General features: G+C 33.2%; 1 protein-coding gene across 1 annotated transcript in view; it reads left to right on the top strand.

Moving 5' to 3' along the window:
• The window catches only part of Csmd3 (CUB and Sushi multiple domains 3), a 1,310,498-nt gene that overhangs the window by 865,827 nt on the left and 432,252 nt on the right, over nt 1–12,419 (top strand). Inside the window, exons 21-22 of the mRNA XM_087559497.1 lie at nt 2,433–2,648; nt 4,449–4,637. Of these exons, the coding sequence (XP_087415623.1) occupies nt 2,433–2,648; nt 4,449–4,637 (405 nt within the window). The remainder of the gene's footprint in view (nt 1–2,432; nt 2,649–4,448; nt 4,638–12,419) is intronic.

Raw genomic sequence — 12,419 nt, 5'->3', positions numbered from 1 at the left:
AAATAAAGAATAAATAAAATCCAAATAAATTACCATTCTAGGTCTTTTCCTTTGAAGCCTATCCAGCAATTGGATTCCTTACTTCTAAAGGTTCAGTTTTACACAGCTAAACATATACTATCAGGAGTTTCTGTTAGTGAAACCTATATTCATTCTCTTTTGTTACCATGGCATACTAAGAAGTGATGAGATTTAATTATACAACTCTTTTAAAATTATTGAAATATTAGGTAAAATTTATCACCAATACCTGGTCTTCTGTAATTTTGTATGCAGCAGATTTTTCTGCTTTCATAGCTTACTTATAGATTTACTTCTGCTAAATTTCATTACATTTTTTGACTTAAATATTCTATGATGGAATTTTAAAATCAATCCCTTTTCACTTATATTTACATTTAACAGGTGGAATATTCTCATACTTCAGTTGAAACTTAATATTTTGTAATATTTACAAGAATATTGAATAGGATATAAATATTTAAGGTATTTCCAAATAAATGGCCAACTATCTCTTTACATTGTTAATTTTATTTGATTATGTTACCTCTTGTCTTTAAACTCAGCCCTAGGAGGTGTAAGTCAGGGAGACTATGATTTCAATTTGGGAGTTGAACTGTACAGTGAGGTCCTTTATCAAAGAATAAAACAAATCAATACATAAAAAAACACAAAAGTTAAACTACACCTATGTTGTCTTATGAAGGTGGAGAGCTGGCAAAAATATATTGTATATCAGAAAATCTATAAGTCATAATGTATAAAGCAAATACAAACCTATAAGTTTACAGGTTGAAAAATAAAATTTACAAAAGCCCCTCAAAGTCTATCATTGATTAAACAAATGACAAAAGCTAAGACATCAGCTATTTTGACTTTAAGGTCAAGGGTTTACAAGAGTATCTCTCACATAAGTTGTTTTGCCAAACCAACATGAATAGTCATTCCCAGGAGACAAGGAAAGAACTGTGATTTTTTTTTAGACCCAAGAGCTTCTTTCTCCTGCCCTTTTAGAATTGTGTATGTTCCTGTCTTCTTCCTGATGCCTGACCCAGGTCTGTTCTTCAACCCACTTCTCTTTGGAAGGTCACTGCCTTCAGAAGCATCTGATAAGCCTTTGACTAGTTGTTGCTTCTATTTCCACAATGCTATATTGAATCATACCACTTGGCTTCATAGCACTTTGCAGAATACTTGAAAGTTTGGTTTATGTGTCTTTTTCCTCAGATGGACATGGTTCTTTCTAATCATTTCAGTCTTCTTCTAGAATGAAGGTCCAGGTTTTCAATTTAAATTTTTGGTTAGCTGATTTTTAGCAGAATTTTAAAGATGGAATTTCCTGCAGTATTAAAAACAGATTGTAGGGGCTAGAGAAATGGTTCAGGGGTAAAGAGCACTGACTGTTATTCTTCCAGAGGTCCTGAGTTCAATTCCCTGCAACCACATGATGATTCACAACCATCTGTAATGAAATCTGATGCCCTCTTCCAATGTGTCTGAAGACAGCTACAATGTACTCATACATAAAATAAATAATTTTTAAAAAAGAAAACAGATTGTAATGGTTATTTCATTATATGATAAATAATAACATCCTTTCATTAAAGGTCTAGCCAAGGGTTGGTATGTGGTAAATATTAGCACTTACTCTTTAGATTAAACAAGAACAATAATTAATAACTTGGTTATTTCTCTGTGATAGATACTGTTTCTTCACCCCTATTGCAAGTCTATTTTGTCAGTAGAGAGAATAAAATCATAGATCAAAACGAAAGCAGCGAGAAAAAAAAAAAGAAAACAAAAACTTGACAATGTCCCTAATCAGCACTAATACTTAACAGAAACCTTAATTTTTCCTCAAAAAGTAATGTATATCAGAACACATTCAAATGTAAACATATACATGTTCATATTCTCATATTGGATCACAGTGTCAGTTTGTTCTTGTCTTTCTTTAATAGTGGTATATTACAACGAAAGTTTGGGAAATGTAAAATAAATAAATAGTTATAATATTTCTCAACGTCCTGTGCCCACTTTTTAAATTGTTTTCCTAACTAGATTTGGGCTTATTCAAAAGTTGAGAGTTAGTTCATTGAGCACCACGTTTTATGTTGTTTGAGGATGCTGAAGAATGAAAGAAGCAGGCATGCAAATTTGTCACCAGTAATCTGCAAAGGATATGGACTTTCCTTTAAAATACAAATATTAAATTAATATATTTCAGACATTGTCCTATGGTTTCTAGGGTTTGGCCAAAAATGTTGTTCATAAGTAAGCTGAAAGAAACACAATTACAATTTTTGACAGCAGTGGATTTCATTTTCCAAAAAAATCAAGCACCCAAAGTCTTTAGACTGATAGTCACTTTCTATGGTCTGTAAATATGTGTTGTCCAATGCAAATGTAACTTTCCTGTTTCTTATTCCTAGGTGTGCAGTTCAACTTCCACACGTTTCACTTAGAAGACCATCATGACTATTTATTGATCACAGAGAATGGTAGTTTTACCCAACCACTGGCACGCCTCACTGGTTCAGAACTTCCTTCAACCATCAATGCTGGCCTTTATGGAAACTTCAGGGCTCAGTTGCGCTTCATTTCTGACTTTTCGATATCATATGAAGGATTTAACATCACATTCTCTGGTGAGAAAGAATCAAGAACTATTAGTGAACATAAAAAAATGAAGTTTATAAAATTATTTTAACATTACAGAAATGGAAAATTGCAGAAATGATGAAAAACTTTAAAGTAGAAAAACAAAGGAAAAATAACGCCTCAGCAAGTATGGAAATATTAGGTGTAGCCACACGCTCTTAAACATTAAAGAAAAGGCAGATAAGTAAGTAATAAATAAGTAAATAAATCCTCTAAAATGTTTTTAAAATTACAATCATTAAATTTTCTTTGTCTTAAACTCATGTGACATTCTAATGATTGAAACCATCTACAATACCTACTAAATTTAAAAGTAAGATTTTATATATAAAATATTGTTTTTATATAAATTATATATAAATACTATATATTACTATACAATATTCTCTTGTGTTGTTTCAATTAAACTCAAAAAGAAAAACGTGATGTAAAATAGTAAAATCTAACTAGTTTTATGTGACTGACCAAGGTAAAAATAAATTTGCTTTCATTATTTTGGAGTATGCAGTCTACAAGCAAAACTATGAGTAGTCATTCATACATAAGAGAATCATTTACAGACAATACTGCTAGCATAGCTCCTGGCCTAAGGCTTCATGTGGGATTATAACTCTTCCTTCCATTAAAGGAAAATAATATAACATAACATAATATAATGTAATATAATATAATGTAATATAATATAATATAAATTTAATAAAAATGTGAGAGATAGAAATGCATCTGCCCATTCATCTCCCATCCCAATGTTACCACTTAGAGATAAAATAAAGCCAGAGATTGGAAATCTTAGCTGTGTATCCAAGATACCAGTACTAGACATTAAGCCCTATCCTATGTGAGAATTCTTTCCTGATGCCCAGAATCTTATGTCATTGAGTTGTATTCAATTCCACCATGAATATCCTACAGGGATCTTAATTTCATATTACAATTGTAGTATGACTTGACTTTCATGAAAAGTTACTATTAGGCCATAAGAAAAGGAACATAAGGAAAAGTATCCGTGCAATGTGAATTTGTACCTTACAATTATAGTAGGATAGCTGTTTCTCTATATAAGAACATATTAGTAAGTAAAATATATGCTGACTTGAAAATATTAAATTTATTACTTATGACATGTTTATTATTGTAATGTATAAACAAATCTTCTTTTACCATTAAAACTATTTGGCCATGCATTTTCTCTGTTTTTTTTTCATTGCCTGGAGAGGGTTTCTTTATAAATGTATCAAGTTAGTATTTCCAGTGTTGGGTACTCCATTTTCTTACATGAAAATTTCAGTCGAAGATAGATGTTTCTCAGAATATGGCTTCGCTGAATGCCTGAAACTAGAGGCACAAGAACCATTTAAATTAAAGCTGTTAAGAGAATTGTAATTTTTTCTGACTGATAATGATTTCATTCCAAATGCACTTTTGTTTGAAAATATGCATCTCTCATGTCATTACTCTAATTTAAAACTCTGTGAAGTGGAAAAGTTTTATAGTGCTGAAAAGAACATCATGAGATAGATAGTTATATTTTGAGCTTAACACTCAGGTAACATTTTCCCATTCTCACTGAATTTCACACATGAAAATATTCTCTCAGTATTGAATGTAACACAAACAAGAGAAAATCAAGGGTCCCACTGCACATTACTGCTCCCACAAATTATATAGCAATATAATCTACTATATATAATATAAATATACATTTATATTATAAAATATAAGAAATGAGTATTTACACTGATCCCTCTCATTTCTCTTTCTCGGAATGAATTACTTGCTCTTTACAGAATATAACCTTGAGCCTTGTGAAGACCCTGGGATCCCCCAATATGGTAGCCGAGTTGGATTCAGCTTCGGAGTCGGGGATACTCTGACCTTCTCATGCTCACTGGGTTACCGACTGGAGGGTTCTTCTGAGATCATCTGTCTTGGCGGTGGCCGGCGAGTGTGGAGTGCACCTCTGCCAAGGTGTGTGGGTACGTGGTCAGCTGCTTTCATTTGCTTGTATGTGTAGTCACTGTCCATGAAGTTGCATGGTTACACACTCTTTTTTTCCTTATAATCTGTTGAATTTCTCCATTGATTTCACATTAGTTATTTCTATTTTCTTTTCAAATTGGCAATCTGGTGTGCCACAATTAGTCTGCTGCTGTAATAAAGAGACTCTGCTTCTCCACTTGTTTTCAGGTTAATAACATAAAAGAACACGTGAAACGTATATGCAGCTATAAGATAAATACATTGATGCTTAATACATAGTTGAATACGATGCTAAAACTCACAAAACCTGAAATAATAGACGCATTTTGTAAGAGTTAAAATTAACATGAAGATTGCTGAATGATCCCTTTTGTGTAGAGTTTATTCTATGTCTCTGTCTGATTGACGTGCTAATATCTTTTTATTCTGATGACTAACTCACAACAAAGAGATGGGAGCTATCAGTTTGAGTATGAGAAAAATGTTTAGAAAAGTAAATTGCCCCATTATCAAATAGTCCAGCACTCAGAAACCACAACTGAACCATTTCCATAGAAAAATTCACATAGTAAATTCTCCTATTATTTGGTATTGAAATCTGACTGATGTTTTGACAATATTTTGTAACTTGGAATTTACAGGCATACAAATAAAGTTACAAGAAAAATATCAACTATAGAGCAGATAAGAATGTTAAGGTACATATTGACTCTTCATAAATGGCTTAATTATAGTTAATCATATTATGAGATGTGGATTATCAGCAATTTAAATGTTAAAATCCTGGAGCTAATATAATTTTTAAATGGGTATTTTGTCCAAAAAAGGGACAAAAATAAATAGACATTTTTTTTTATCATTTAAATCATTTTCCATTTAAACAGAAGATTAATCTCAGGCCATATGACATTAAAAAATTATCAGTGTTTATTTTTGTTAAAAGAAAGATAAACATATTTATAAAGAAATACATAATTTGGCATAAATCAACACTATTGAATTTCATCAGATATTATATAATGTATAGCATCCCATTTAATTCTCACAATGCCCAATATTAATGTTTATCTTATATTGTTTAGTAGAACTTGAGCCTTATATGTCTTTTTTTTATTTATTTTTACACTCCAGATTTTATTTCCCTCCACATCCCATACCTCCCTTCCCCACCCTTCTCTATGAGGACGTCCCCATTACACCAACCCCACCAGACCTCTAAACTTCCTGGGAGCCTTATATGCTTTATGATGTACTCAAGATCAAGTTTAAAAGTGGTAGATTAAGTATGATTTGTACAAAGGTAAGTCTCCCTGTAATGCCCAGCCCTTCATTATGGAATCTGGATACTCATCATAGAGAAGGGCTCAATGTCACACAGAGTTGAGGTATTTCTCTTAAATTGACAAATTCTAGACTGCTGCTGGCTAAGAAAAGAATGTTTATATGAACATTTTAAAGGCTCAGTCCACATTTAAAATATATTTTAATAAATCAATTTCTAAATAACTGATATAACAAAGGACAATTTAAAGTGTGTTATTAAAGTTTTTCTCAGAATAGATTTAGTTTATTCATATCAATAAAAGTAGTTGGAAGGATGAAAATATATTTAGACAAACTGAGAAAGTAAATTTTGCCATGAGACTCTGACATCTGTTTTCAAATTAAAAACAAACAAAAAAAGCTGTTCCTACTTATTCACTGGTTGAAATTTACAATTGACTCTATTGACATTAATTTCTCCTATTTATTTATTTATTGTATTGTATTTAACTTGGAAAACTGAAAGACTATGAGCAATAGAATGTTTTTAATCATTCTATAATTCCATTGAACTTTTCTTCAATAATTTGTAATTAATTATAATAAATATGTCCTTTTTGCAACTCTAAAACCACATACATTTGTGTAAATCTCTTACTATTTAGACCTTCAAAAATCACCATACTTAGGTGAAAACCAGCCCCCACTATTTGACATTATTCATATCAACAGAGGCCTTGCTTTGTTTTATTTTCACATAGAGAGGCAGTTAATACATAGAGACTGGGCATAACTCTGAAGCCTAGAATGCTTTGAAACTCACTGGACAGCCATGGCTGACTTTAAACTTTAGTTCCTCCTATTTTATCTTTCTGAGTGTTTGGAGATAAGAATGGACCCTCATACTAAACCAGATTCTTTATCGACAATGTTGCTTTATATGGTCGTTTTTTATTCAATTATTTACACTCTTCACTTCCTGTAAATCTAATCTACTATAGTCAAATTCTCTGTTTATATTTGCTTAATAAGTACTCTTTAGTCATCAGTAGTGTAAAACTCAGAGAAAACTCATGCAGGGTGGGCAATCAGAAATAGACCACATTCTAAATTTCTACTTTTGATTCATTTGTTTGAAATCTAAATAGTTTTCCCATGGCACAGAGTAAATCACGGTGGCTACAGTCTTAGAGTAAACTAAGTGAAGAACTGAATTTTATATCATGCATAAATAATATTCAAGCTGATATTAATTAAAGGTTTTTAAATATTCATGAGTTTATACCTAGCCAATTCTGGATTGTTAGAGAATCTTTATAAATATTTCTTATATAAGCTTAATTTTTGTTCAATGTTTAACACATAGGTCAATTTCCTTCAAGAAATTTGAGACATTTTGTCAAAATGTATCTAAGTTAAATTTCTAATAAAAATATTATTTAAACAATTTTAACATAAGCATACGTTTTATATTTTAAGCCAATTTTTACTATAATAGGAAAGAATAATCAAACTATATTATATTTTGTGTATAGAAATAATTATATCATCAGGCATCTCATTATTAAACTCCACTGCTGCTGTGATGACTTCTCTGGTATGATCGCTTATCACTATAGATTTATTAACATCTCATACTGCACTGGAGTTTTTATAAAAAGCTATGACTGCCAGACTCAGGCTTGGAGCCTAAGCACTGTGTTTGAGACAGAAGGGTATGGGACTTTCTTATTATAGACTTTGAAGAAGGTTTGAACTGTCGTTAGTGATGTGCGAGTTCAGAGAACTTTTTATGACTGTTTCAATCATAGAACAATGTCTTTAGTTCAACTACAACATGTTTATTGTTTGTGTGGGGGAGTGTTTTTATTTCAGGGTAATTTTTAGAAGCAGAAGCAGCTTAATGAACCTTAAGAACACAGAACACACCAAGACAGGGATTTTACTTTTTAAGTAACCAAGCAATTAGGAGATAAAGCCTATAACTCTATTTGCAGAGTTCCTAAGCCCTGTTAGAAATGGTGTCTTATTTAAACACTTTTCCTATGAAATTTCTCACTCAAAATTTGACTAACTCAATCCTAATTCCTAGTCAAGAAATGTAAATCTCCTTAAAAACTGTCTCATGTGAGATACGTCATTAAAAAAAGAACTTGCCGTCGCAGTGCAGCATTCTTCATCCCATCTCTCTCTCTACCACCATATCCCAAGCACTCCTGTACCATAATGGCAGACATTTTCCTAGTGATCTGGCTGAAAGTTTCATCTTTTAACATACCTACAAGCAAATCTATGAACATGCTTCCCCTCCCTCCCAGTACCTTCCTCTCAACATTCCCCTCCCCATTCATCCCTCATTCACCTGTGAGAAGGTGACCCCCCAACCAAGGCATTCCTGTTCTCTGGGACATCAAGTCTCTACCAGACTAGGACTCAGAATCTGTACTTGATCTTTTATTGAGAAAAAATGATAAAGGAAATAGAAGAGAGGCTTAATGGTTAAGAACACTAGATTCTCTTTCAGAGCACTAGCACTCACTTCCCAGTACAATGTGATAAGAGACAGCCAATTGTAACACCCATTTCAGGGGGTCCAATGTCCTTTTATGGCCACCAGGCATCCATGTAGTATACAGAAATATATGCAGGTAAAACACCCATGTACACATAGTAATATGAAACAAAATATAAAATAATTTTAAATAATAATTTTCTTATTATATAAAAATGAATACCTATGTTAGTCATATAGGAGATACATGTATTTCCTTCATAAAGTTTGTGTGATGAAACACTGTTTCTTACATCTTTCTTTTTTTTAAAGATTTATTTATTTATTATACATAAGTATGCTGTAGCTGTCTTTAGACATACCAGAAGAGGGCATCAGATCTCATTACAGATGGTTGTGAGCCACCATGTGGTTGCTGGGATTTGAACTCAGGACCTCTGGAAGTACAATCAGTGCTCTTAACCGCTGAGCCATCTCTCCAGCCCACATCGTTCTCTTTACTTACAGTTTTTATATAGTGTATTCTGATTATATTTTCTTTCCTTTTCCCCAAGTTCTTCCAATCCTCCACACCTCTCTGCCCATGAAACTTGAAGGCTTTTCTTTCTTCTCTCTCTCTCAAAACAGCAAACCAACAAACAGCTAAACAAAAAATAAATGCCACAAATACCAAACCAAAGCAAAAACCATAGGAAAAGCATGGAGCGTATTTTGTTTGTGGGCAACTGCCTCTAAGCATGGAGCATGAGCTGGATCTTAGATATACCCACTTGATAGGTTGACTTCACCATCGAAAATTTGCTTTTTCATTTCACAGCAGATATATCAATTGCAAATAACTTCTTGGTTAGGGAGAGGACTCTGTGTTTACTCTCATTCTCTCTGCTAGGATTGCATCTGGTTTGAAATTGTGTCCTCTTTTGAAAGCAGTAAACATGTAGGTTTTCACTCAGGGTCCAAATAAACCAGAATCCCAAGCCAGACCATCTTGCAAATAAACAAGCAGCTAATTGAAAGAACATGTTTTGTAAAGTTGATTAGCAAGTTCAGTATGAGCAATGATATTTCTTCCAGGAAAAGTCAAAACATTTTAAGAAGCCCATACTTTTTGAAATCAATTTAAAGAAATTAATTCATTCATGCTCATAATTCCCATTTAACACATCTACTTCTGTTTCTAATTTCATGTGCTATTGATTTTTTTTCTGACCTTGGACAAATAGTAACATCTTGCCTTAATTATGACTCAAATCATAAAAATGATCAATGCATTAAACACATTTTCTCCCTTTACTGTCTTTTTTTAAATGGCATATAATGATTATTGTTCATTGCTTCCAGCCAATCACTGGATTGAGAACAGTGTCCCCAATGGAAGAGTTAGAGAAAGGACTGAAAGAGCTGAAGGGGTTTGTAACCCCATAGGAAGAACAACAATATCAACCAACCAGACCCCCTGAAGTTCCCAGGGACTAAACCACCAACCAAAGAGTAAACATGGAGAGACCCTTGGCTCCAGCTGTATATGTAGCAGAGGTTGGCTTTGTCAGGCATCAATGGGAAGAAAGCCTTGATGCCTCAGTGTAGGGGAATGCCAGGGCAAGGAGGTGAGGGTGAGTGAGTGGGTAGGTGGAGGAGTACTCTCAAAGAAGCAGGTGGAGGGGGGATGGGATAGGAGTTTTCAGGAGGTGAAACCAGGAAAGGGGATGGCATTTGAAATATAAATAAAGAAAATATACAATAAAAGAAAAGAAAAAAACAAGAAGGAAGGTAACAGAAAAGGACTGTGAATAGCATCTAAGGGGACACCATGCTATCATTACAAATTTCGTGTGAACCTGAACCAGTTCTAAAATGAATACACTAAAGAAAAGAAGAAAAGAGAAAAAATCATTAAGCAATTATGTGTATTCCACCTCAAAAGCTAAGTTCCTCTTGGAGAAATTATAGGCCGCAGATCCTCACCTGTGAATGTTAAATATGCCTCATTTATGAACCCAACCAACAATGCAGCTGCATGTCTATGTAGAAAGCAAATTTAGGGATTAATGATTGGAATTGCTTTTTGTTCTACTATCCATTATCTGAATTTAGGAAATGTCTTAATTTTGAGAACTTTTTTCAACAGATTTTGACAATATGTGGGCTACAAAAAAATATGGTTCCAAAGTAAACCAGAAACTGTGCTAAACAGACATAAACACTTGAGGTAAAAGGTCGAGGTAATAAAATAAGCATGATCTAACTGCCTGTTATTGAAAAGGGGGCACGTTAAAGAATATCAGGGCTGATGGACAACAGCACCCTGAATGTATGGGAAGACTCTTCCTTTACAATCTCCTTTCCCCAAACTCCTCTTTACACTGCCACAGTGTATCAAAGACTGTGAAATTTCTTCAGAAAACAATTATGTTCTTTTTAGACAGTCTCACTGTATAACCCAGTATCGCTTTAGGCTTCCATTTTGCCTGCCTCAGACTCCTGAGTGCTGGATTCAAAGGCTAGTATATGCCACCATACTCTTGCTTATCTTATTGATTTAAGATAAATTGATTTATAGATAAATCAATCTACATATGTCTGTATCCATCCATCCTACTTATTCATTAAAATAAACATACTTCAAAATTAACATCTTTGTAGTGCACTTTGATACAAGGTCCTGAAATAATCCTGCTGCCAAGCCTTTCACTCTTGCTCTTCCCTAAGACATTCTCCTCTCCACAAACATCCTTCCCTTATGTTCCCTCACAGCCAGAACTTCCGATGATCCTCACTAGTGAATGATTCAGAGAGTAGTGAACAGAGCAACTAGGAAAATGCTTCCAGATGCCCAAGTACCTGATTTGAGCCCTTGTATGAACAAAAATAAACTTTTATTGAACTCAAGGCAAAACATAACATAAAATTTCAGAAAACAATAGATAGAAAGGTACTCCATATAACTAGACAAACAGATGTCTGTCTATAGGTTTGGGAGAAATAACTATGGTTGAGGGCATTGATTTCATAATAGAAAATCCATAGTATTAATTTTTATCTTTTCACTGTCTTACCTTTTATTTAAAAAGAGTTTCTTTTATAACATAAGACAAAAAAATCAAAGAAAGCATGATTATTTTTTAACAACTGGGAAAATTCATGATTAGAAAGGTTATCCATAATGAGTAAGAGAGTATGACAACAGCCTAATTTTATGCCTCTTAAATTGTGGCATTCTTACAATACTTTTGATTAATATGACACCATGAAATCAGAAGACTATTGTTTTCTCTTGCTATTAATCTTTGTTTTTTTTTAAAAATCAATAGCAACCATAGCACATAGCATGTAACATAAGTGAGCAAATTTTGACTGAAGCTACAAGTTACTAAATATATAAGGCTTCACAGCCACAGGGATTCAGAAGCAACTGTTGCACCTTCATATTGGATTATGATATAGGTAAATGACAATATATAAATGAAAGCATATAGTTGTATTCTAAAAAGTAATTACTTATAAAACCAAGCAACATATTGGATGTTACTATGTAACCATGATTTGTTAATACCTATATCTTAGCCTGCACGGTCAACTTAAGTTATCCTTCAATTTATAAATTTACTCTACGAAGTTTTAAAGAACACTATAATAGGATAATTTCAGACTTGTTATCCTGAAATTTGTTTATTAAAGTGGCTTATAATTTATTACCAAAACATACATTTACCATAATTTTGAAGATTTAAAATTGTTTGCCTCTGGCACAAAGTGATGGCCCAAGCGTTAGAGGGTAAATGAAGACCCAAATTGTTTACCTCTTTCTCTCTGTCTCTGTCTCTTTCTCTCTCCTCTTGTGTGGGTGTATGTGAGGGAGAGTGTGTGCATGAGAGAGAGAGCAGTTTATGGATAACCTAATTCTCAAACATTTCCAAATCCTTCTGTATATCCAGACCTCTCCTAAGTAGAATATCCATTTCCAGCTTTACACTGGTCCTCCATATGGACGTCCTCCCACGGG

The sequence above is a fragment of the Rattus norvegicus genome, chromosome 7, assembly GCF_021556685.1.
Source record: "Rattus norvegicus strain SHRSP/BbbUtx chromosome 7, alternate assembly SHRSP_T2T, whole genome shotgun sequence".
Classification (NCBI taxonomy): Eukaryota; Metazoa; Chordata; class Mammalia; order Rodentia; family Muridae; genus Rattus; species Rattus norvegicus.
The sequence above is the reverse complement of the archived record's forward strand: the minus strand, read 5'-3'. Positions and strand labels throughout refer to the sequence as shown.